Source organism: Varroa destructor, unplaced genomic scaffold (genome assembly GCF_002443255.2).
Source record: "Varroa destructor unplaced genomic scaffold, Vdes_3.0 BEIS01000003.1, whole genome shotgun sequence".
Lineage (NCBI taxonomy): Eukaryota > Metazoa > Arthropoda > Arachnida > Mesostigmata > Varroidae > Varroa > Varroa destructor.
Genome location: NW_019211456.1, coordinates 15588616 through 15615826, shown reverse-complemented (window position 1 = coordinate 15615826; position 27211 = coordinate 15588616). Strand labels below are relative to the sequence as shown.

Below are 27211 nucleotides of genomic sequence, written 5' to 3'. Positions count from 1 at the left end.
AACCCACTAGAAATGCTTCATATATTGTGGGAGCCATTGAGATTATCTGATTCCAACCTGTCCAGTTTTCAAATTTGGCGCCGTGCACGCCAAACAAATGACGCACAAACTGAAAGCAATATAGAGGTTAACGCTAATAATTATTCGGCCGATGGAACAATTTGCAAAAAGATAAGTGAAAATTTAACAAGTGCGAATTTCTAGGTGCTTGAGGTGGACTATGGGCAGGTCTTGGTACTTAGATAAGCATATGCAAGGGTAAGGAGAAACCTTGTAGTTAACTTTATTGGTGGAGCGTTAAGTTTAAAATTTGGACCGACCTCTGTCAGTTTCACTTTATCCACTAACAAGGCTGGCTGGCGTTCAGCTTAATCGCTCTACTCCTTGGTCCGACCAAGGTAGCCCACTGCAGCATGCATCATTGGTTGAGTTTATAGTATTCGTAATATATGGCCGAGAAGTGGACTGCAGAACAGCGATCGTCGACGGAATAATTTAACTTAACTGGCTAAATGATACGTAGCACATTATGAATAACACTGCTGCACATATAGCGCCATTATCTACGATATTTACTCCCAAAAAATGCCCATTATGTCATGAGGCGTTTCAAACCAAAAAACGCATAAGTCTTCGCCCATGCTCAGATCTCGTTTTGTAGCCTGCAGACCCTCAAACAGGACGCGAGCATGGGCCGCCACTCAACAGAGTGATGGACGCTTACACACCGCTTGGACTGTATGCGACTGCAAAGCATTTTACAAACAAAAATATACTCGTTTCGTATTTGATACGCACAAGGCACACAAGAAGCCAACCAAGTTCCAAAGTTGCATACCCCAACAAAACTTTCAAAGAAAGTACAATTTGTGCCTTGGCAGAGACTCCCCGAGATTCGTAGTGCTCGTCTTCCTGAGGTGGAAAACAGCTTGAGATAAATCTTTATAAAGAACAATCTTCGTGTGTGTGGTGAGTGGGAAACACCGGTTTATCATACGCAAGACACGGCCTTACAAGCTGTGTTATAGGCATAAGAGTTAGCCTTCAAGGAGGCTTTGTGGATACAGGAAACCCTAAATGCTTCGAATTTTACGTCTGGCACTGCCGTTAAGCATTGCTTCACACAATTCGTGCAGCTGCAGCCACTTCAGTTGCAAGCCCTCCCTTTGACAAATCAAATGGTTTGATAATTATCGCTGCGCATAAGCTCTGCCACTGTATTTCATTAAGTTCTTCAGGCAGTGTTCTTCTAACAAACGGCAAATCATCTCAATCCTCGACCCACAACCGCAAAATGTACCACGAATATTTATTGCGGACAGCAAGGGATGCTAGAAGGCCTTTTTGGCTATTTGCTCGCGATTTCATTAAAAAGTACCCTTACATAACCGGAAACCCACACCTTTTTGTTTTCCTGTTATCCAGTGTCAGCTGATACAGGATTGAGGTTGAAGAAGAAGCATGCTCTAAGGGCTGAAGAACGTCCCCATGACAGCGTAGTGCAGCGTTTTTGCCTATTATGCTTAAAAACAGGTGGGATGGTCAAACTTTGAAAGTAGATAAACTTCCCCTCATGCTAGGGGCCAGCAGTCCGAAACATAACTTGGACAATACCGGACGTGAAAGTTCGAAACATTTATTTAGTACCTTGTTTTTTTAGTTGTGTCAGTTCATATAAATTTGCGACAAACTCATATTTAAGTTTTGTATGAAAGATTACGTCTAATCTATGTGTAAGCATGTGATAATGTATTACGTAAACACTAAGTATCCGTACGTTTTAGGTCAAATATTTTGGATACCTTTTTCAATTTACCCATCATTGTTCGCTTCCAAGTAAAACGAAGATTTTAAACTTCAACTTTGAGGCACACAAGTTCGACCTATGACTTTCAGCTTCAGTATGATTATAATTTCATAAGTAAACATTTTGATCTTTTTATTCGGTTGAACTCTCCTCATTTTACTACGCGTATGGTGTAGCATACCCCTAATATCTGTCGATTTTAGAGATTTAATTAACAGTCTTTGCCCTTTCAGATAATGTTTGGTTGTATGCAGACTTACTGGAAGTATAAATTGTGCATTTAAATTCCTTTTGACCAAAGCTTCTACGAAAACAGGGCAAAGTGTATGATTGAGTCCAGATGATGCATTATAGGGCTGGACGAACTCCAGCTTCCGCCCACGCAGAAATTGCCTGAATTGTCGACATTAAACATCATAAATAATTTTGTGATGAGTTCATCTTTTTTTCTACGTGGCCACAATTTCATATTATTCTACCATCACGTATACCAGACGATTAAGATATGCCTTTTTATGGCAAGTGTCGTCCTCGGTAAAAACGCCTTAAGTTATCTGGATATAAATTGTCGATGGCAACTACAAGGAGAACTTTAGCACCATGCACTCACTGATCCTGAGCTAAGCAGAGAAACTATCTTGAACTCGGTTCGGATGTCTAAAAGGTCAAAATAAAACTGCCAATTTTCATCCAAGCAATTAACTCCTTTAGTTGGCTTTCGCAATACGATTGTCGCCATGAAATGATTGGAGATTATGGCCTATTTTCCGGGACTTTGATCATTTATCGTGCTAAGCATGGAATATGCGCGCAGGCATATTCAGGCCTTATTCAGCCAGTTAACACGATAAGCTCCTTCCATGGAAATATATGTTGATGCTGTTATTGTCACTACAGTGCACTCTACACATATCCCAAATACAAATTGGTCTTGTTCAGTGTGCTCGAGGCCAATTCTTCCTCTAAAAACATGCTGCAGGGTAAATTGCATTATCGTCTTTCTGTCAGACGTATTTAATGGCCGATATTAGGCGGACGGCGCCATTTAATAGATTCTCAACAGTTAAGGCTATCCATATAACCTATATCGCGTCCGCGTTGACAATGGCAGTTGGGTTTCGATCGAGAAGATCGATGTTCGTGGGCGACCCATGGGTGAGTGGCCGTCGGGTATGCAGCAGCAGCAGCAGCGATGGCGTCAGTGAGGACTTTTCTACTTCGATAAATGTGTGGCGACCAAATGCAGCCAAGTGTCAAACACTTTTCTCGCTTCCATCTTGACGTCGCCTTGAGTCGGCAATGACTCTCAATGGGTAATGGGTGATACGGTGAAGAAGCTGTGCACCGCATCATGGCGGAGTCGAAAGTGAGTGCAGACGTGCGGATTTTCCGTCAGTGCAATACGGCTACTGGGCAAAGACCGAGCGCAGGTTTGGCAGACGCCGACTTTTCGTCAACAGTAGCTAGGGACCCATTAAAAGCCGTCGCGAGACGCAGTTCCAATGCCATCCGACTACGGTTTTTCCGTTCCCGTTCTCACAAAACCAATGAGCCAATGGATGACCAGTCATTTACAGTATAGCGGGCCACTAAAGTACAGGGCGGACATTTTACCGGAGCAGTTGCCTGGCATCTAGTTAGTTTAACGCACTAAACATGCCCCACTGGTCCTCGCATTTAGCTGCCCAAACGACACCCCCTTCCCTGATGCGAACTGTATATAGATGCGTTCTCCCCCTTAGCTGCTGTATGATTAGCACAAAGACAAACGAGGATTTCGGGAATTTATTGAGGCGATGCTAGTTGCTGCACGATCGTTTGGCATCGTCCACTAACCCGCAAATAGCTCTCGCTTAGCAAAGTGCGACTCAGAGCTACAGGCATCGCCCTACCGCGTCCGCCGTAGTGGAAGTTACGCTAAATAATCGGCCACCAACTGTAAGCGTTTAGACTGTCGAAAGTACGATTGCAAACCGTAAAGTAAGCTTTAGATATAACAATGTTTCGCGTCCTTCGTTTGCAACGTACCGACGGTACAGAGTTTCAGATTGCTTTCATATATATACATAAACAAATAAGGTATGGTTCTCTGTGGCAACAAATCTGCATAGTAGGTCAACTCTGCTTGTTCAAATAGCAAAGACGCTTCTTTCTAATTTCGTAACAAAGAAAAAAGTCTTCATGCTTTAGATCTTAATATTGATTGATGTTCACCAAACGACGCAAATTCTAATATTCACTTAATTTAGATTGTATGCATTTAGCAATTCTGAGGGCTATTTACATGACAATAATCTTTTTTGTATTGGACAACTCATACTTCGATAGCAGCAAGTTCAGCATCCAGCCTTTTGGGACATATCTAACTACTAATTATATCAAAATATAAAATTACCTAAGCATCACACTAGCAAAACACGCGAGGTTAGGTGTGCACTTTTCCGACTATTCATATAATTATCAGAATTTAGTCTATCTATTAAGTCGAAATAGAATCGGTCCCATGGGGGCATCTACGCTACCTAACAGCTAGGGTTATCCTGCGCACTGGCCAACCAACTATCTAATCAGACCAATTTATATTCATTGAATTCTGTCCGTATGAGGGCCATTCGCTCGTTCAGTGTATTGCCACCTCGGGCTACCTGCATTCTGAACTTTTCGCTGTTATTTGTAAACAGTATCCATGTGTAAGGGCCTATGTAGTGTGGGTTCGCAGAAAACATCGATATCTGCCGCAGAGGATAAGCACCTCTTCAGATCTACTTGACTCACTCGATGACCCACTCGAGCCTTTGTATGTCTTTCTTTTTACAGACGCGTTCTGTTCTCTAGGTATTCTCAGGGGGTCTTTGCCTTAGCGCAAAGTTCGACGCTCTGACGTTATGTAGCGCTGTCCGCACCCTTCGTCGTCGGTCGCTTTTGCGTAACATTACCTAATCGCTGCTTCTGGAGACTACTACGTGCGACCTTTAACACATGTGTTTCACGCAATGATCATCAAGTTTTCATTGGCTTCTAGCTACCAGTTTAGCGCCCAAGGCGTTTGTGTGAAAGGGTATCGCAGTTACCAGTTAAGGAGATGTGTGACATCGTGTGAGAACCACTGCTCTCACTGGAAGAGCAACAACATATGAGTGCCCACTGTTTTGCCACCCGTCAGACGCTCTTTTCAAGTTGAGTAACCGGAAATAGCCAATATTAGGTCTAATAATTATTAACAGTATACACGCTTGGTAATGACAAGAAACTTTCTTATCGTGTTCTCAGAGGTGTCAGTTGAATACGGCTGGCAAAAACTGCCTCAGTGAACAAATAAACGTATTCTGCTAAAAACTGGAGAATTTGAGTTTAGGGCTTCGGTCCTAATAAAAAGAAAGCAGAACTTGTTGGGTCGGGCGATTACTCAGAAGAGTAATCGCTAAGTAGCTCGGCTCTCGCGGCTAATTGTATGTGCTAAGCTCGTACCATAGCGTCACATTTGCTAAATAAGTTGGCTTCTTTTATATTCAGTATTTCGAAAAACTCTCGTTTCTCTCCCGTTCCGTCACAACGTTGCTATTCCAAGTACTGTTAATGCCACTGCCAAAAGTTTTAAAAACAAGTAGAACTATTCTCTCGAAGACGCATGCTTGTGTTAGGGGCAATAATACGTTACAACCTTTTAAGCCTTATGGTGGTCCCGTTGGAAAACAGTTGTCGTGTGATCTATCAACGGCTAAAAAATCGACCTTAATTTTTGAAACTGTGTGTCGCTGACGCTGAAATCTGATTGCCTCTACCGCGCCACATGCGTTATCACCGATCGCTTGATGTCGACGCTTAAAGGCTTCTGCTGTTCCGATACCGAATACCCTAAAATTGAGTACGTATTTTGATTACCGAATCCATATTCTACTATTTGCTGTCTATACAAGAATGCGTAACGACCAAAACCCGATGGGCATCTGACTTGCAACTTAGAACGGTGGCAACGGGCTCACAAGCTACACGTTCTACAGAAGCACTATACAACTAATTACAAATTGGTCGAATACTAAATTTAAGATGGTTAACTCTTTTTAAGTAAGCCAAAAGGATACAACTTGATAGCTCAAATGATGGTAACACCTTGTTTTTAACTTTGTGGGCCTTTACTTGTCTTTGGGCGATGGTGGACGGTGACGCTATTCGACATGTATGGCAACACTTATATAAAAAATACAGGTCTATTCAGACGAATTGGAAAAATGCACAAAGTTTATGAGGCACATATTTTTCGGGGAAGTTACTATTATTTTCTCACTTTAGAACAGCATTGAATTATAATATTTTTTATATTCCATTTGGGTTCCAAGGGTTTAAATGCGCAAAAGGGAATATTTTGCGAATATTATCTATAGGTGTCAGCTGGGGTTCGAATGGGCGCGTACGTACCGTTTACTCCGCGAAAACTTTTACTATATTATCTCGATTCAACTTAAGATATTCGATATTATATCTTTATATTTGTCGGCAGAGGGCACTTCAACTAGACGGAAATTGAAGGCAGACTCGATATCATGCGGGTTCCGCCATTTTGCTCTATGCGTCACCAACTTCATAGCCGTTCTTGCGTTGAATGAACTGAACACGGCCATATGATACCTTTAGTCAGTAATAATAATAATAAAAATAAACTTGCTTTTTTCACTTACGTCGCGTGGCATTTACATATTGGTTGGTGGGGCTCAAAGCAGCGGCCGCTAGTATTACTTCCTCACCACGCCACTTGGCCATCCGAGCATAATCTAGTTACCTTTAGGAAAAACATTAAGACTAGATCTCCAGTGTGGGTTTTCTATAATCTATTGTTTATTTAATTCCTAGATCACCACGCCGTAGGTAGAGATTTTTTTTTTGTTACATTAAATCTACTAGAAAAAGGAACACCCATATTTATATCTGATTTATATATGGCATATATATAAGACTTCAAAAGCAACACCCGTTTATGGGCACTAATAGAATCATCCACTCTTTATTAGTTGGTAGGCCCAAGAAAATGCTTGCCTTATCGCATTTGTTTACGCAACCAGCTTTAAGGTTATAGTAATGCACGACATGGGTTCTAGTATAGAGGAACGAACGTGCGCCCATTTTAACTTGTAATTGTAGTACAAATTTTAATAGCAGAAACAACTGGATCTCTCAACGCTTGCAATTAAAGCTTTTTAAAAAGCTTTAATTTAATGAAGATTAACAAAAGCATGTTAGTTCAAATTACCATAATAACACGAATTTAAATTGTTGGGTCCTTTCCTCGATACAATGCCAACGACGCGTTCCGTGGTACTATATGATATAGAACATATTCGTTTGAAAAACTATTTCTCATAAGGATATCGCTGAATTTTTATTACTGTCACGTAACCTTGTACTTGTGCAATATTTTTGGATTTGCATTTTCAAAGAACGAAACGCATTACTATCAAACGCAAAGGGAAGCTATGTCTGTCCAACGACGCTCTGTTGGATTGGCAAATACGCAGAACAGAGCACTAAGGAGCTTGCGGTGTTCCCATGCAGCCGTGCAAGTAAGCACGTCATCTACAGGACCCTATTTTAAACACTGAAACACTTCAAAGATACGCGTATTGTTGACCTATTAGTATTAGATACAATATATCCTCTGCTCTATAGTCTTGAAGGAACTGAAGTTTAACTAATAAGACACACATTGCTGAGGAGCTTTCAGTACAATATTGGCGACTATTACAAGGGTATTAAATCTACGTATAGTCCTATCTGTTTCATCTTGTAATCTCGATCCTACACCTGCCTAAGGTTCTAGGTCTTGAACCGCTACGCGTCATTACATGAGTCAAGTTGGCTCTAGCATGAAACAGCTTGCGTCTTCTCGAAGCGTCTAACGTAAGGTATTACTGAGATTCACAGAAAGACACGTTACCACTCAACCATCACCTATGTCATCTTTTTCGTGACAACGCCAGTGTAACGTTTATCACTCGTGACGTTTTATGCTCGTCTTCGAATTTTTAAAGCTGCTCCTGTTGCATAACTAAACCTCCTAGCACCGTTGCGATTCTCCATGGGCCTTTATCTTGAGTCAACCGTTAGAGAGGAAAAATCTCGAATGCTTCATAGCAGGTCACCGCGTCATCATTTTCGTTCACCACTACTGCTGACATTTTTGCCTGGCCGGACAGACACTTCGGGATGCCTATGGCAAATCAGCCGATGTACAGGAAATCGTTAGCATAGATTGTAATAACTAATACGGCGATGATGTAAGCAGAAGACACGTTAAAGAGAACGAGAATCGGACATCATTGGGGACGCTGTCTGCCAGACCTCTTAGCCGACTAGCTTACTTGCCTAGTTTGGCAATTTCTTAATTATTTGCATGCTCTGTTTACTTAAATAGGTTTTTGGAAGATTGAAGACCTTGGGTACAAGCTCAGGACCGGACATCTAGTTAAGTTCATTCCATCGATACGTAACAGGAGCAGTACCTACCAAATGGACTTTCGTCTGGTTTTCAAAGTGCGAAATCAGAACGTCTACACGAAAATAATATGGTCCTGTTAATGGGTCAAGTCAAATCACACTTCATTAACAAACCGCTTATGTGAAGCGCTTTAGCGTTTCCTCAGTTTGCTAGAAGTGAGATGACCATCCCTGCTTACGTTCTGAACGGTTGGTACGAATAGACTCTGGTGAAGAGGTTTTTAATTTTTTTCTAACCAGAAAATGCAGTGGTATGTAATATTCAGGGAAAGGCCTAGAGTTGAAACAAACACGAAGATAAAATCTATCAAAGAAGGGTCTATGATCATACCATTCAGGCGTCAGTAGAGCTTGGGAGAGTCGACACTTATTGAAAAAAACTCACAATATGTGCTCTCTGTGCTCCCTGTTCTCAGTTCAGAGTAGTGCCAAGTGACGCTCGCAACAAATTAAAACACAAAGCGAATTTTTGAAATAAGAACCAAGGGGGCATGACTTGAAATCGACAACGGATGACTGCCATTCGGTCCGGCAAGTGGGATATGGCGACAATGTGGAGTAACGTGCGAGGGACGTAATAGCAAGAGAAAATATGAGGAGGTCTAGCTAAGAGAGGTTACAGAGGGGCAAAGTGCACTCGAAAACGAGTGACAACGAAAGAATAAAAGAGGCTGCAGCGCTGGCAGCAACAATCGAAGTATTAGCAAAGAAGGACGACTCTAGCACCACAGACCGGCAGCAACAGATGTTCGAACACTACCTCATTCCCGCTAATGCGTCAATTCGGATACATGTTATTTCTAAGGGTACTTCTAGCGATAAACGGAAAAGTTTTCGTCCTTTCGCGTACTGTTTCGGCGTGGGGCATGCTTTTCAGGCGTATTGTTACACTTTGTTGAAAATCAGACCGACATAAGCCGGTAACGACCGGCCTGTTGATTGAATTTCCATTCCGTTAACTGATCCAAACCTCTGCCCTGCCCCTAGCTGACTTAACATACAATATGCCAACTAATGTTGAGAACGAAATAAGCAGAATCAATGTGGGAAGTGTAGTATTTTTTGTTGCCCTCCTAGTTGTAAGTCCAATCCAGACAAGCGGGCAACGAATGACGGAAATAACCCATTTTACCCTTTATACAAGCGTAAGCTTGTGATAAATGCCACGCAACACTGTAACGCACAAGGCCGAAGCGACGTGAAGACAATGACTGTGCGATGTAGAGACGATGACGAGTGCAGGTCCTACGTTCCTCAAAACGAGGCCATTGAGGGAAAATTTAAAAACAATGAGCAATGTCTACCCCAATGTGTCTCAACGGCGTTTATTGGTTTGAAGTGCCAAACATAAACTGCCAGTTAGGTTGCTACCGGCCTTTAAGGGATAAGAAAAGAAGGAAAAGGAAGGTTCAACGGAAAGCCTCGAACGACTGAAAGGTTACGCGCGCTAGTAGCGTTCCGATTCGTAAGCCGTTGTTTCCTCGATGCTATCTGAAGAGCAAAGCTACATAGGCGTCACGCTCACTGGTGAAGATAGACACAAACGGGTATCATCAGCGCTGTTCTTAGCAGCTGAAGGCGGATCTTCTAGAGAGGGAAACATCACAGCTATAATGTTGGAGTGACCTTAATGCGACAAGATCAATTTGAGCTGCACGGGGCCTTCCCAATACCAATCTGGAGTAAGTTGAAGTAAAAGAATGACACAAGGATATCCTCCAGCCACTGTTCGTGTTGCCGTTGGAACGCTTGTATGATAAATTGGAAATAATACACCTTGACCTGTGATGTAAGTACCGTTTAGGCATAAGAACAATACGGTTGCGAAATCGGCAGGTTTTATGAAACTTTGGATTATCCAAAGTCTTTAAAACGGGCAGAATGTTTATTATTGAGCTTGCACACACGTGTGAAAAAGGCGACACTGTTTACTATAGAGTAAAACCCATCTGAAGGTCCCGATTTAAGAAAAGGCTAAAGATGTCTCAAAAAACTAACTTCAAAAGACTAATATTGTCAGGTTTGCCTTTAGTCACAGGTGGATTGGAAAAAACGGTTGCATGTGTCACACTTTTAAGCGAGCTAGAGTAAATATACATAAGTTAAAATGCAAATTAGATGCTAAACAAAGAAGAATCAATAAGATGATGTTTATTAAGTGGCATAGCACGTCTAGCTATAGGGATCGTGTCTCAATGGGTGCTTTCTTGCCCAAGGATAATGCCGCTGAAAAGCTTTGTAGCAATTTTCTACTTCGACCGATATACATGGCCTCTAGCTTCAGGTGCGCATTGCAAACGCTACTGAAATCAACACCCTAAAGACGATTGTTACGGTTGATAAGCTACCTACTCTTTTACGTCGAGCTTACGATACAATGACGCTCTCGAACGATTGCGTTCAATACAAGAATAGACACAAATCGCAGACACATAGAAACGTGGAGTTAGATAGATGTATGGTGAAAACGACAAAAGTTCATCTATAAAATTATTGCGAGTATACAATAATAAATAGTAGTATAAACGAGTGAAATGCGCTTCATGTTATATCGCATCACGCATGCATAATGAGAATAGTCTGGCAACCAAATACGTACGAAAGATCGAAGTGCAGATGAGAAGTTCCTGAGGTGCTTAACTTGAAATTCCGGTTAGCCTCGTGAATTGAACGACAGTTGCACGAGACCTTCATTTCTTAATTTTCTCTCAAATTATGCCCTTTGATTACAGTTGTAAACTGCGTACTTTCGTACTCACGAACAAATACAGACAGATGCTCCCGATCATACGCAATTAATCAATTCGGCTGTGTTTATTTCATAGTGAGACATTGTATGTACTCAAGAAGAAAAATATTGTATTATTACGGTTATAAGCGAGGTGCGTATACTGGGCGTGGAGGCCTGAGTACCTTGGACTTGAACCCAACAAAAAAAAAACATCGATCGTAGCTAACACGGAACTAAAGCGGTTACAATATAAAGTGCTGGAAAGGCTTCTAGAATTTTCGTCTAGCTTAAAAAATTGGAACACGTTACATCCACTATTTTATAACTTCCCTGCTATTGGCACGAAATGCTTCCTTCAAACGTAGTAAGTTTTAGTTTACAGGATATCACTGAATGCCGAAACATCTCGTTGATATGGGCAAATAGTCTACCACATATATATATGGTACTGTTACAGACGAATCTAGAAAAATCTTAAATTGAATGACTTTTTCACTAGTCGTGCTAGAATGATGATTTTTCAATTTGTATTAGAAATACTCTTCTTTATTTTTTACACACTTGCCCCAGCGCTTTGGCAGCTCTGCACAGTTATGCACCTGCCATTTCCGTCCCCCTGTGCAATTTCTCTATCTATTTCGAAGTAAACCGCTATGCTTGGTTACGAGTTGCCTTTTGTAGGACCTGGAAAGCTCCGTAATCCCACGAACTTACTTCTAAAGTATAGGCGGATTGAGGCCGACGTTGAATATTCCTTTGCTCAATCCAGAAAGTAATGGAGGCATGGAAATGAGATCTGGCTTACCAAACCGCGTGCGTGCGATTGCTGTGGTCCATGAACTCCTTGAGGGATATGAGTTATCGGGCTGCATTTATTATTTCACTTTCGGCAAATATTTCATAGCAGCAGATACCCCTATGTCCACTACAGGGACAGGCATCACCTTAGGCCCGAATCTGCTCCATAGTTCCATTTTCAAGCCCGATTTCTCTCCAGAGCGACGCCACTTTCTCGCCTGGTTCCTCCCCAGGTGACCGTAGAAATTAAACCATGCCCTAACTATAGCAACAGTATTTTCCGGTTGGCTTTTCTTTTAATTAAAGTACCCCAAATTGCACGTGGGATACGCGACACGTACTTTTTTGACTGGCTTTGTCTTTAATATCACAATACCGATTCCTGAAACGTTTGCACAGTTTTTGCTCTTGCTTAAAAGGTCCTTGCCTAATAATCTTCGATTAATGTCCGAATGCTGAGCGTTCATTTTCAAATCTAGGAAAAGGTTTTTTTCCTGAACTCATTTCTACTGCAGTAAACCCAGCCAGTTTTCAGTTAAATTTCTAGAAGACCAGAATTGCCGGCCAGTTTTGTCTCTTTCCCCATGTGTCTGCACACGAACAAAGTTAACAGGCTGCTGATCAATAAACATGGCAGCGCGTGCGGTTTGTGGCGGTGGAAAACTACAGTTTTGAAATTTTGTTCGGTCATGAAAACACCGTTCGTCTTCGTAAAAGCTAAAAATCGAAATGAGGTGTCGATCACGATGATGACATCCGGCAACTGTCACGCAAATATGGACAACATTTCGCTAGCGTGGGGAGCACTGAAAAAATTTATCAAGAAATTCAAACTGGTGACTCGATCGTAGATAGAACGAGGCTAAGAAGAGCACCAATTTAAAAAGGTTATGACGTCGCTGAAATACGTAGCACTGCAGATACCGTTCAAACTATTTTAAATCCATGTCGTACTCAACCACTCAACCTATCGAGGAAAATTCCGCCAGTCATTTTAAAATAGAAGGTTCATTTTGTTTTCCGTGACGCATAGTTCTAGAAATTAAGGATCAAGGACTATCGCAGGGTCATTTATTCGTTGACCACGCACTAAATCACAATGCGAGTGCTGGTGACTTCGTTGAGCGCATTGTACTTTTTGTAAAAGCTAATTTTGAACTGCTCTGATATGTGAATCAATAGAAATGTCGCATTTAGGGCTCAGGGAATCTAGGGGTCGAGCCTTATGGTACGGCTCGCAGAGAGCGAAGGTCTCATTGGGCCCTTTTTTCTCGAAAAGGTAATGGAACGGCAGCGAGAGTCGATAGCAAATTCTATCGTAATGTTTTGCAAGCCTTTCTGTGCCCTGAAATAAAGACAGAGGAGGCAAGCAATTTTTGCTTTCGACATGAGGAGATAATTTGTTATACGGCACGGAAAACGATCAATATGATAGGAACAATGCACTCAGGCCGGCTGATCTCGATGCGTGGCAATAACATGAAGTGGCTATTCAAATCCTGTGATCTGACTACTTTTGATTCTTCCCTGTGAGACATGTAAAGGACAGAAAGTTGAAACAACCTCGAAAAAAATGTTGAACTTCAAGCATCGTATATATGACGTGATTTGTGAAATTGGCACTTATTCATGATGGGGCATGATTTACAATTAAACGAAAAAAATCGAATCACGCTAGCGATTGCCACATGTTGTAAGCTTCAGGACGAAGCGTCAGGGTGTTCAATAAATGCTGAACTTGACTATAGTAGGGCAAAACGTAACAGGGGTCTATGCGTGTGCTGAATTGAGCTGCTGGTAGTATTTTTTCGCAGGTTTTCGGCGGGGTCTATGAAACAGAATTTAGAGATTCATTGAGCAGGAACCATAAGTCTATTGGTTCGTGGGCGATTCGAAATCGATCCTATTAAGTAATAGAAGATCGAATTTCGTAGCGGTCAATCGTATCTGTTTTAATGTTCGTTGAAAATACGGTTAAGGGTTAGGAGGGGCATGCGGTCGAGACAGTTGAAAGAGCCACTCCAAAGTTTAAAGGGCAATAAAGTTTTTGCAATAACTTTCAACACCGTTCTTTTAGTAGTTTATGTATGTGTAAACTAAAAAAGACCAGAATAGGAAAAGCTTGTAATTTGAAGCACGTCATTGGGAAGCCCTTTTTTTGACCACAGATTGCAAGATCTATTACGTATAACATTGTCCGGACATAATTCAAGTGCATCCGGGTCCAAACTCTAGTTTTGTCGGTAACTATTGCTTTTGAATAGCACGAATCAATATCCAGCATGGAACAGATTCCTTATAAGCATTCGGAAATAATCAATGAGCTCGATTATAGCCTCGCTCTATTCATTCAAGTAAAAGGCATTTTGCTGTTACGTTTACGTTGTATTGGACCGGCGCATAAATAGCGTCCGTCTTTGTTTATTTCTTCTCTTTCTTTTTTTTTTGGCTAAGTCGATTTACAGTATCTACTGTATACTGTAGACCGACTCCAAAGGTTGTTTCGAGTTTCGTTTATTTAAAGCTGCGATTTACTAATCTATAATATATGGAATATTTCAGCAATTCCTGATGTATCAAGTAGGAAATATTTGCCCTAACTAAGCGCAGTTAAAATGATAATTTAATTTCTAGCTAAGCCGTGTAAAACATAATTTTCTTCTAATTTCTCTTCTGCTGATGATCAAACATTAAAATATAGCGACTAGAGCGTTCCTGCTTCCCTTAATAGGAACGATAACATTATACGATACAAATCAGCGAATTTTACTCTAGTGTCAGGCGCTAAATAAGGGTACGTCGGTTAGCAAAAAGAGCGCTTTTAATTGACCCAGCATCATTTCGAATTTCTTCCAATGTCAAAAGCTGAGAAAGCAGCCCGATATATGCACATACAGATTCCCGCTATGTATATCTATATACATATTCATTCGGTAAATGGTAAGTATTCTATAGGTGAGGGATCAGTTTATCAGCGGCTTGGTTTCAATGAAAAACGAACGATACTTTTTCTCACCCATATTTAATCCCACAACGAAACACTCCCCAGTGGTATATAATATTCTGAACGTTCAAAAATGACATCAATACAAACTAACGATCACTACCTGTGGACCAACTAAATTTTCATTTCTAAACTATTATATGTTATGCTCTCAGATTACCTCATCTCTATGCAGTGACAGAAAAAAAATAATCAGGTGTTAAATCGTTTTTTATTAGGTAGTCATTAACTAATTACAGCGCAGTCAAACATAAAAAAGATTTGTTAATTATAGGACCCATCATTTTGTGTGTAAGATCAATAGAGGTTCCGAAGGTCTAGATAGACTTTCTTGAGGGCATCCTAGAAGGAAAAAGATGCAACATCCCTAAGCGATAAATAGATTAGGTGGAGTCGGCAAGCGCGACGCCTCAGGTGGACTGCACAAAGGAGACAGGAACAACGACAAATCCTCACGGTTAAAAAGTAGCCAACCAAATATGTCACTGGAGGAACCGCTCATAGGTGCGTGACTACGTTCTTTTTTCTTCTACGGACCTATTGGAATATTTAGCAGTATTCTGTTCTACCATTTTTCGATGCACTATATTTTTTAGTGACTCCTATGCGAGGTTCTATTGCACTATTCTAACGCTGTTAAGCAAATGTCAGATCTATATTAGCCGTGTCTATACACGCCCCCAGAGGCCGAAAGGATAGCACAAGGAAACGGTAAGAATAATAATAATCTATTATGTTTTTCGGCATAACCAATAAGGATTAAGACGCCGATGTAGTTCGCCCGATTAAGGCGGAAACCTCCCTTAGTGACTTGACTATGGTTTTTTAGATCTTTCCAAGGTAAAGTAAATTATTAAGGCTGAGAATCTAAGGATATTAGTCGCTTTTAAGCTTTTTTTCTTCCAAATCAGCGCTAGAAAATGTGTGCTCAGAAGCTTTTCTTTCGGGAGAAAATGACTAAACGCACTGGCGCCGGTTTCAGAGAAACCTTGTGGCCAAGGCTGCTTAGGGAAAGCGAAGTGGATGTTATAAAAACTACGAACATAATGCTTTTGGTGTTGAGTAAATTATTTGTGTATAGGTGATAATTTGCGTTAGTGAATTCGATATGGACTGCTATCGGCGTATATAAAACTATACGACTTGTCTAGCTTGCGTAGATAATAGCGTGATGCTCAGTATTACATATTGGTAAAGCCCGTCACAGTTTATGCTGTTACAAACATGTCTTTAGGGAGGGCTGATGACAACCAATTCATTAGCTACACTGTCTGAATGCCTTTCTTCATCGTCCGTGAGTTATAAGACGCTTAGATTTGAATTTTGACAACTATTATCTTTATTTTGCAACAGTTTGTAGTTTGTGTGTCATAGCCCACATTGTATTTCCTTTTAGTAAAACATTATATGTGCATACAATATATGGCTGCGGAACTACCTCAGATCCACCCTGGAATCCATATGAATGCCGTAAAACTGTGGTCCGAATCGCCTGCGATGCTTTTCTGCCTCTGCTCACGTACACTACTTTAGAGAATCGACATTTTTATCGTGGGTTACCCGTGGTGAACACAGGCCATCATCGTAGTATAGACAGATAGCCCTTTAAGCCGAAGCGGTTTATAGGCGATATATAAAATACTATATGTTTACTCAGCTAACAGCGGCAGCACAGTAGTAACCTGTCTATTTCACATAAAAGCCCGCTTTCCAAACATGCCGCTGTTCACTCCACACACACGGCGGATAGCGGGGCGGTTCGAAAGTGAATGCATCCGTGCTAGAGACACTCACCCAACGAGTAGATAGAAACAGCAGCGGTAGTAGTAAAAAACTGTTGATGATGAATGCCGTCGGCAACGTAGCCGGTAGCCGCCTAAAGGAAAGAAGGCACGAAAAAACGAGATGATCCACAGTGTCGCTGTTTGCGCCTGCAGCCTTTCACGGCCTCTTCGTCATAGGTTACAAAAATGGTGCGCTTTGCAAGGCATACATTAGCGTATGTTCTTTGTCTCTACGTAAACCAAGCACAATACTCACAAAACCGAGCTGAATACTACGTCCGTTAAGATGTGTGGTTGGCCATAAAACGAAATAGTAAATCAGATGGAAGATATACATTGCTTACCTTTACCTTCTAAACAATTATTTCAGAATTTTCGTAAAAGAAAGCTATAAAGTAAGCTTTGAGTCAGAGAACGATGCTTACTACCATTCGCTGTGTTTGCGTATAAGAATTTAACACTGGACTACCGCAAAAGCGTAACAACATAGTGAAATAGCCTGATAGCATGACTGTACAAAACAATAAAAGCCGTAGATTCTTATCTCAAGTACGCTGAACAGATTTGTGCCTTGAAGAAGAAATTTAAAAGGACAGAGGTCCAATTGAAGTAGCATTTATTAGTTGTCTCCCAACACTGATGTCAGCTGTTGCATTTTTTCCACGAGCGACGAAAATATCGAGAGGAACAAGAAGTAATAGTGTCGATATTTTTAATAAAGCGCATTTGTCTGCCTTGAAGCTGAAAAGTGGGTTCCTAAAAAAAAGACCTTCCCTCGTTATTGGAGTCGGGCTTGAACCCCAGCAGCAGCTGACCAGAAGCGGCTAGCTTTCGAAACTAGCTGAACTCATCGGCCTGTGATGGTATAGGGCACTTTGGAATAAGTAACTGCACTTTACAACAAGCACACTTGGCCACTTCTCGTAAGTCGCTTAGGGCTAGAAAATTCGGAAGTGACCGAAGATGTACTAGTCATTGCAAATACGGTTAGCTAGAATGTGCTGGAAGGCATTTCATGCTGAAGTCTCAGGGGGCGTGTATACTCAAAAACTGTAGCACTGCCATGGGGCTTCTTAGTGCCCAGAAGAAAATGACTGATTTCTCATTATGACGTAGGAGAGCTGCTCTGTTTAAGCTCAGGCACGTGGGCACATAAATATATATGTGGGTATATATATATATATATATATATATATAAGGAGCACAGTGAATATTTCCATATTTACCAGGAGGTAAATTTAACTTCAAATGGCATCAGTTTTATCACCATCGTTGATGTATTATACAAAACGTGTCGCAGGCAGTAGTTATAGAAAGAAAGAAAATAAACAATTTTATCATCGACGGGAATATATAGTTGGGTTTTGTTTGCGTAGCATCATGTTCTTTGTCATTTACGAAAGGTTGCATACGAACGGGTCCATCCAGAAGAGCTTACTTCACGGATTGTCTGCGAAATAATGAAGTCTTCACGACAAGTACCGTAAAAGCTTTACCCTTCGATTGACAAAGCCAGTTATCTGATTACGTGCAGCTAGAAAGTTCTACTTCGACTGAGCTTGAACTACTACTTGACGTTTCATCCTATTTTAATTCGATAAAAATGCTGTATACTAATTAGAAAATAAATGAAAAAAGCTAAAAGCAACATTATCAGTAATTTTTTATTTGTGCGGTACAATGATTACTCAAGATTTAATGTTTTGCGTTAGCTTCGGGAAACCCAACAGGCATCATGTGGAAAACGATGTAAACATTCCACGTCTCGTATAATGCTAGTACACAATACCTTACATGTAGGCACTGCGCTGTCGCGAGTCATGCAGACTGAGATTGAAGGACTTCTGAATAACTACGCTGGCAGATGAAACTTGTAAGTGGTTGTATACCGGTTGAGTTCACTCCAAAAGAAGTTAATTCAGAAGGAAAAACATCTTGAGGTCTTGTAAATTAATGCGCAGTGGTCAGCTTTCTGCTCCTCGAACAGTGCTGCATAGATTCGTCGAAAATTGGTGAAGCTCTAGGCAAACAGACCTTAAGCAATAGCACAATACATGAATGGTACAAACGTTCCAAAAACGGAGGTCAAAGTACTGAACACCAGTGAAAAAGTAACTAGATGTCGTACCCTGAAGGTCGAGAACACATTGCCCCCATTAAAGAAAACTGTCGCGAGAGCAGAGCTTAGAGTGTCAAGCCTTTGTCGAGCAAAACAGGCATTTCACCTGCAACCTGTTCAGTAATCATAGCTTGAGTACTGCAAATGCGGAAACTAAGTTAAAATTGGTTCTACTTAAATTGACTCCAGGCCAGTTGGGAATACGTGTGATGCATTCCACATAATTTGGGAAACCTTAACTAACAAAAACATCTGGAGCATACGGTCGCCATGTTTCGCTAGTGATGTTTCCATCTCTACCACGAGGCGGAGAAGGATCAGGCGACGGGATGGAGTCGCCCTGAAGAAAAATCAAACTCTGTAGCAGTGTCGAGTAGGTTGAGATGTGAGGTAATGGTAGTACCGGCAATGAGCGTCAGGGGCATCTGTTACTATGAAACGCTTGTCAAATATGAAACCATGTATACAGCCCACTGTCTCGAGTTCCTCAAGTGTATTTCCTCAAGAGTCATGGATTGTTGAAACGCTGAACAAAAGCATGCAATCTAGTTATTTCTTAACAACGCTTAGTTATTAATTGGATAGTAATCATTGGATTCAGAAGAGGAATATCCATCGTGGGCTTCAACAAGCTTATTGTTCCGATCTATATATATATATATATATATATATATATATATATATGAGATATTTCACCATTTATTTACTATAAAAAGCTATAGATAGAGAAATTACATATTGGAACCCGAATAACAGGTATATAGCTGCCCAAAAGCTGTCAGAGCTCTGGGACATACAATGGAGGATACCTCTAGCACATATTAAAAGCCATCATTCTAGCCCACCTAGTTTAAAAGTTATTCAATTTCAAAATCCACCGGATTCGCTAATAACAGCCTGATATGATACTGTCCTTAACTTTCATTTCACAAATGAATATCGCAATAGACAGTACATTTCCTTTTTTTCAGGTAGCCCAGTGAACAGAATGCTTCTTCGTGGCGCGTCTTGTTCGCATATGAGAGTTATAATTTCTTTTACACATTTCGCTATTATTATTATTATTTTAACAATACGCGTCCTCCCTTTCTAATTCCACCATGATTTTCACTATTCGTCTAGTTGCTGCCAACAGCAGCGATAACGAGGTTGTCTTCCCCACGTTTTTCTCCCGAAAAACTACAGACCAACGAAGCAGCAGGGGCCCCTTTTTCCTTTTTCTTTCATATCGCGACACTGATGCGCTCCGGTTATTCACCAGTTCTGTCCGCGTATATAGTGGGCGACGTTCTTCAACGGCACGCGTTCTGCGCTTTCCTTGCCTCTCTCCTGGCGGCTTCGCTTCTTCTTCCGACGTACGTAGCAACCAAGCATACATGTATTCTGTGCATAGTCGCAGACGTCGAGGATGACGGCGCTGCCGTTACTGCTGTCGACGAGGATAACGACGTTTTCGCCGTTCTGGCGTTTCGTTCTCCTTCCCCGTGCCCCCAGCTTGCCTTCTGCCTCTGTGCATGCGCGTGTAATCTGTAATTGATTTTTACGCCCGTCGCCCCCTTTGTGATGATGTGTCTTTGCCGAAACGGGCTCTGTCTTAGCTTCATCGCTGAGAACCGGCCAGCGAAAAGCTAAAGGAACCGAGAGTCGTGATGAGACGCAGTAGAACCCGGTTTAGTAGCGTGCGGCAATGGAAAAAAAGCGAACAGGCAGATCTCAGGGATTCGGGAACGTTTTGGGTGAGAATAAGAAAAAAGAGAAGAGTCGGTGCAACGGCGCGTCTCAGCTCGACTCCTCGGGCTCTTTCCAACTGCTCTTTCTCTTTTGCGGAAAGACCGTCCATGGGGAGGGAATGCATTTTTTTTTCGCTTCGCTGCTTAGTTCGTTCGTTGTCATCCTTTTCTGTGAGCTAGTCAGAAACCTAAGCTCAGGCAATTGAAAGCAGAACCATTAGCTCCCCCGATCCCCGCTGCCGGCTCCAGAATGCGAAAGTTAGCGACTAGGAATAATAGAACGAGAAAAAAGCTGGAGCGGTATCGGATGAGCCGCTACTACCGCGAACGGCCTTCGGTAATCTCCGCTCGGATGGCCCTAAAAGCAAAGACGGAAGCGATTCATCTCATTGTGTTCTCGTCGGCAGATGTCCCTTACTCCGCTTCCCAGTAATCTTCTATTGTCTCTTTGTTGGAGGGGGGGGGGGGGCTTTCATGGTGGCCGTCTGTAATTTTTTCTATCTACATATGCGACTATACGCGAATTTATGTATGTGTATGCTCAGACATTCCCTAGCACCATACTACATCGATGTTTTGCCCTTTTTCCGTACGGCGATACTACATTTTTCGCTCGTTATAGATCACGTTTTTTCCACGAATGAGCGGAACGTGTCGCATTCTTGCGACTAGCAATATCCCGAAATCATATTAGTGTCAGTCCACCTTGGACATCTCAGTCGAACTTTTCTCAAGGGCAACTTCACAAGCGATAGTGTCTTTCTTTTCAGCTTTCCCTATGCGTCGATGCGAATGGCATTAACATTCTCAAGCATAAGCTAAACAGCAATGGCAAATTCTGCCGTGCTTTATAGAAAAAAAAGGAGGACTATCCTTAAGTTAAAGGCTGCCGGTAATTAGTTCGTGACCTTTATTCATTGACACTCTTACATTTTTATTATCAATTCTAGGTAGTTTTTTATCACTATTCGTAGAAACCGCGACTTATGTTCCCATTACTGTTGTAGTCCTTTATGGTGAGTTCGCTCACTTCGACGAAATCGAATACGGCGGAGCCTAAAAGGTTTCTATCCAGAGAACGCAAATTGGCCTGCCATTTTTAACCCTCCCTAGTCAACGTTCTACCTTCGAGAAGTTACGGGGGCCAACAAATGGCGCTTTCAAAATGGCACCGTTGAAACAAACAATGATGCATAGGTAATATTTAAACAGCACTAATACGTCCTAAGGATATCCAATAATAAATGCTCTCATGGGGTGATGCGGAGCGATAGACTAAAACATTAATATGTGCTGAAACAATATGACTATAATAATAGCATTTACTAGATATGCGACTTTGACGGAGTAAACAAAGAACGAACTGCGTCGTAACAGCGCAAACATCACACGCACTGTAAACATAAACAACCAGATGGAGATATTCATAAATAAAAACAAAATTCTATCGATTTTCGTTCTTAATTGAACCGTAATGACTGATATGCATATTTGTTCACTTAAAAAACCCTTGAAATCATATGCACCTATGCATAATGTTAAAATATACACCAGCTAAAGATTTAGCGACAAAACGTTAAAGGAAATCGTTGTAATAAGGAAATAAAGATGTTTAGCCGCGTAAAAAGGCTTTTTACGTATCACCACTTGTTTCGACAGTCTGGCATATCATTAGTTTTGATTCCTTCTTATACAATTCCCGTCTTGTTTTGAAGTTGACCACCGTTCTTTTCAAATGTTTCTATTTCAACCTTTACCGTAAATGAGGCTTGAAATGACGCTTTCTATGCATCTGAATTACCTTACTAACCCTGCTATCCGAGCGCTTGAAACAAGTGCCCTGAAATAGTATGTTTACGTCTATCGCTTACGTCGAATTGGTAGCAAAGAGGCAATACATCATTAAAGCAACAGCCGAAATAGAAACATGCTACGACTCTCCTATCTTTTTTTTCTACTTCGACCATTACCACGCTCACAACTCATTCATTAGCCTTTCACACCAACCATCAGCACTATGCTAATTTTAATCACTACTATTTTCAAGCGGTGGCAACAATTTTGTTTTATTTCAACTAAGAAGGAGCACAGATTCATTTTCAGCTTTTTGCATTGCACTTACGATGCAGAAAGTTGAAATTATTCGACGTTAAGATCTGTGGTGCGGGTTGAACTTACGTGCCAAATCGCTGACGTACTTCTTCCGTGATACTTCAAGTGCTTAGAAGCGGAGGATCCTCAATGAAGCTGAATTCTTCATTTCTTAATCCTATTCATGTGCTAAACGCGACCATACGACAGCTTAACGGGAATAGACCTGTGGCACAAGGTTGTTTCTTCCCCTAATTTCTGGCGAGAGTCAACGTTTGTTTATAGTTGTGCTTACTGTTTGTCGACTGCTGCAGAATCTATGTGCATCGTTGGTGCATTGCATAGAAGGAGGTTAGAGTAACTTCAAGATTCGTATTAAACAACAAGTAAAAAAATTAAGGTAAACAATGTACTGGTGGGTTCGGTATGAATGTAATTTGTTGTCACGCGTTGTACCTCAATAATAAACACTTCATGAAACTCCATCAATAGACAACTATTCAGTTGTCGGCAAAGGGATGTTTATCATCTTGGCTAGTCTGCGATATCACACTTTCCGTCAATTTTCACGTCGCTCTTATATTAAATATATGTGTAACGTGTGATTTCTTCGTGTTACCAAGCTTTTTTAAGTGACGGAATCGTCTACAGTGGCCTTAAATACTTAATAATAATAATAATAATAATAACATAATATATATATATAGTGCACGTAGACATACAACAATCTAGCTATTTTCGAGTTATTAAATCATGACCGCTCGCGTAGCACACGAGTTATTCTCTGAGAGCATAATTCTCATTGTGGAAACATTAGAAGATTAATAAAATAACGTCAAGACCGAGCACTGTATTCTTCTTGTCTATGGCATAGTCAATTTGGAATTAAGTATCCACTAGTAGCCTTCCTTACACGTTTGTCTTCCCAAACCCTAAAAAACCTATTTCTCTTCTTTCTAACAGACCCTAACTGAGAACGGAAGTACAAGAGGAAGGCGGCTGTGATGAGGATTTACAAAATCTTTTCACAACATTTTCTTAGCCTAGAAATTGCTTTTGTAGCTCACAATTTTGAACAGCTGTTACACAAACTGAGCTAAAAGCCGACGAGAGCTAACATAATCTTGACCAGTGGCTGGTTAAGAGGGGCCATGTTTAGCTAGCCACATACAGTGTCGAAGCTTGTAATGATGACCTTCGCAGAAAATCCCTACAGCATTTTAAAGCAGTTTTTTTTCCGATTGTCTTTCTTCCGCCTACCGAACAAGCTTATTCTTCGGAGCCCCTAGCGTAACGCCCGATGTCGGATATGAATCTCTCCGCGGTGAAAGTCATTCAGTACGATGTCCTTATTGTTATGTGCGTGAATTTCAATCCTTTTTGCCAACCGCACATAGCCGACATGGCACATGTGGCGATTTGTGCTAAGCCGCAACCGAAATTTACCAGCTTCACAGATGTTACCTCTAAATGTAAAATTATTAAACATAATATCTTCCATCATATCGTTATAAGATGCCAGATAAGGGCTATTATTCACATTTTGCTGTATGCTATGCTGATTAGATACGGCTCAATTGAAATCAAAGACCTAATCTGTGGCTTTGGTACGTAAATAGGCTACGTGTCTGCGTAACTCAGTTTGCAAGATAACGAAATGCATTTGTGTTAAAATAAAAATATAGACAGCATTACAGGATCGATACGAAGACTGGGCATGGCTTTCGGCTCGAGATAAACGCAGGCATTAAGGTTCAACCATTCCCTATTTGGCACCATAAACGCACACACGTTATATAAACGCTTCGTTATGTAGAGCTATATTAGTAACAGCGCTATAACGCCTTAGAAACTAGCTGTTAGTTATATTATTAATTCATTGTTAATGATCATTTCAAAACTGTTTTTTCATAACATACATTCATATTTACGACTATTGCTCGACTGAGCGGACAAGGCAAAAACGTTTTAAACAGCTAAGATTTTTCCCTCTCTCGACGTAACGTTCCCACAGGAATATTGTCCATCAACATTCTATATGCACTATTATTAGTAAGCAATGGGCCGCGTGTCTCAGCAGGAGATGCTCATGTCCAAGGGCGGTGGTCAGCAGAACATAGCGTAACGTCAAAAACGTGCCATATCAGCGAGTACGAAAAGGATCCACTGACTGGTGTAACGGTTCATAGTAGGAGCAGAATAAAACAAGCAGACTCCCCGAACCCATGTATGCGTAAATTGAATCGGCCTTATTTCGTGCTATGTCCGTGTCCACGATATGCCAATAACGATCCCAAAAACATGCATGCCTGCGCCAGTTGGTCAACGCCTCGAGAACACCAGGCAATAGGGGCTCTATCATAACTGCCAGTTTACCCTAGAAATAGACACCCTCATATCTATGACGATCAAATTAAATATGTTGTCTCTTGTTTTAAAAAAGGCTCTTCACGCAATTAAGTATTTTACATAAGGCTTCAAACCATGGCTAACGATACTCGACCGGTCAGGTGCATTTACGCACTGCAGTTAATACGTATGATAAATTACAATGACGCATTCGGACGTCGTGGCAACCTATCATATATATTCTCCTATAGAAGCATCAGATTTTGAAAATGTATTGGTTCGTTTTGTAGGGATTCTGATCACACGCTTAACACTACTTGGATAAATTATATATTGGCCGCCGTTTTTATTAATTACGAAAAACGGTCCTGTTGCAGCTTTATATATTATATTCTGCGACGTTTTGCGCGAACGTTATTGAATTAGTAACAGTAATTTTTTTAATAGTATAAGTTGTTTTTGTTCCTGCTGTCTTGCGCATGGAAATGGTCTAATGGAAGGATTATTATTATTCATTATCATTAGCTGGTTTGCTTTAAAATGTTTCGCGTTTTCGGGTAAGTAGTCCCAAAAGGTCTATTTGCTTTAATATCGTCATTTTACGGCTTTACATAATCTTCGTTTAGAAATACGAAGCGGATCCGCTTCTTCGTGTAAGCCGTGTATAACGATTGTTCTGTGGAGCCCAGTGTGCACGGTCAAGCTCCGTCTTTTACTTGGGAACTACGTGGGAAATCGGTCGAGTAAAAGGCCAAGTCTAAAATGACGGGCGTGAACTGTACCAAAAACTCCTCCATTGGGCTTTGCGCTCAATTCATGGCAAGATTACATGAGCATACGCCATCGTACATAGGCTTCAGTTAGTTATCCGCACCTAGCTGTTACACTAAACAGGCCACTACATCAACTATAACTATCGAACCAAAACTAGTGATCTTTCTATTAACGTACGCAATACCAGCGTTTTAATAACACTGATCATCACTCAGCTGTTTCAGATCATTATTATACGCTACTACATTTATCACAGTAATTACTTGCTTGAGTAATTTTCAAGCCGTTCTTAATAACAACTTAGATAATTTACGCATTCTCTAAGAGCAGAGCACGTCAACTTAGGTGCAGTTTCTTCGCTCAAAAGGAAGCTGTGACAATATAGTCGTACGTTTTGCTCACTTAATAACAGTACATACATATAAGAAAAGGGCATGGGCCTGACGCATCACGTAAAGCTGTTGTTATATCGGAGCTTTGAATTTTCATGTCTGTTTCAAAGTGTAAAAAACTCTATTCATAGGAGAAATTGATTGATTAAATATTTAATGAAATAGAAGAGCTCATGTTGTGACAAGTATGCTATCATTTTCAAATCCTAGATAAGATTCGTTTGAGTATTGTGCATATGTCAGCACGCATAATAGATACCGTTTAAACAGTGTCACAGCAGCGACCTATTCTACCCACTTTTTTTTGTTTATTTCCACAGAGTACTTCCGATTTATTGCCTAATCAACAGACATAACTTGAGCGTACCGTCAGCCTCACGGATGTTTATAATGCCATTATTATTCCAGTAAAAACTAACTATCACTGATGTGTCTTCGACGTCGTATCCTTTGGTCCTTCGTTTGTTACGGGTTCACTTTCAATAAGTCGAGCAAAGCTCACGGATTTCGCTAAGATAAACGAAGGGGCATAAGGTCGCAGGAGACTAGACAGCTTCATGCACCAATCCGGATTTTACAGAACTACTTGTATACAAAGAACAGACAGGTATATGTCTACCCGCATAGCTACCAAAGTAAAAAGCACCATAGCAAATCTCAATGCTCGCATGAACCTCTATGTATGTTTGTGAGCCCTTTGTGGCAGTAATGGCGAACACTGGTATCTATCAGGTGAGTTTATCCTTGGTCCTGTTTCCTTGGCGAATGCATGATAAATCCACTAAGGAGGAAAAGAGAAGCCAAGCGAACCCCAAAAACACCACCTAACCTTAAGCAGCAAAGCTGGAAAGCCGATGCAGACGAAAATAAAATATCACGACAGAAGTACGAAACGATCCCAGCATGGAAGGAACGCGATGCCGACAGATATCCGACTACCATTCAAAACTTCCCGCGATAGACTACGATTATATCGAGTTTATGCTAGAGTGTAAGCAGGCTTGATTATGAAAGCTCTGGTTTTTTGTCAAGGTTTAAAATTGTACTATCCACTACTGCTACTTATCTCACCGGTTTGTTCTTTTAACTATTAGTTGTTAGAACGTAGTTTTCAATTTAAATAAACAATAAAATACAATAAAC

The 27211-nt window shown here is 41.0% G+C and overlaps 1 protein-coding gene across 2 annotated transcripts in view; it reads right to left on the bottom strand.

The window, feature by feature from the left end:
- The window catches only part of LOC111247147 (testis-specific serine/threonine-protein kinase 3-like), a 44408-nt gene that overhangs the window by 12329 nt on the left and 4868 nt on the right, over window positions 1-27211 (bottom strand). Inside the window, exon 7 of one of the 2 annotated variants that reach the window (XM_022797761.2) lies at window positions 16145-16705. The exons of the other annotated variant lie outside the window; for it this stretch is intronic. Within the exon in view, the coding sequence (XP_022653496.1) occupies window positions 16620-16705 (86 nt within the window). The 3' untranslated portion in view covers window positions 16145-16619. Of the gene's footprint in view, window positions 1-16144; window positions 16706-27211 lie in introns of those variants that run through there. 2 annotated transcript variants of the gene reach the window in all.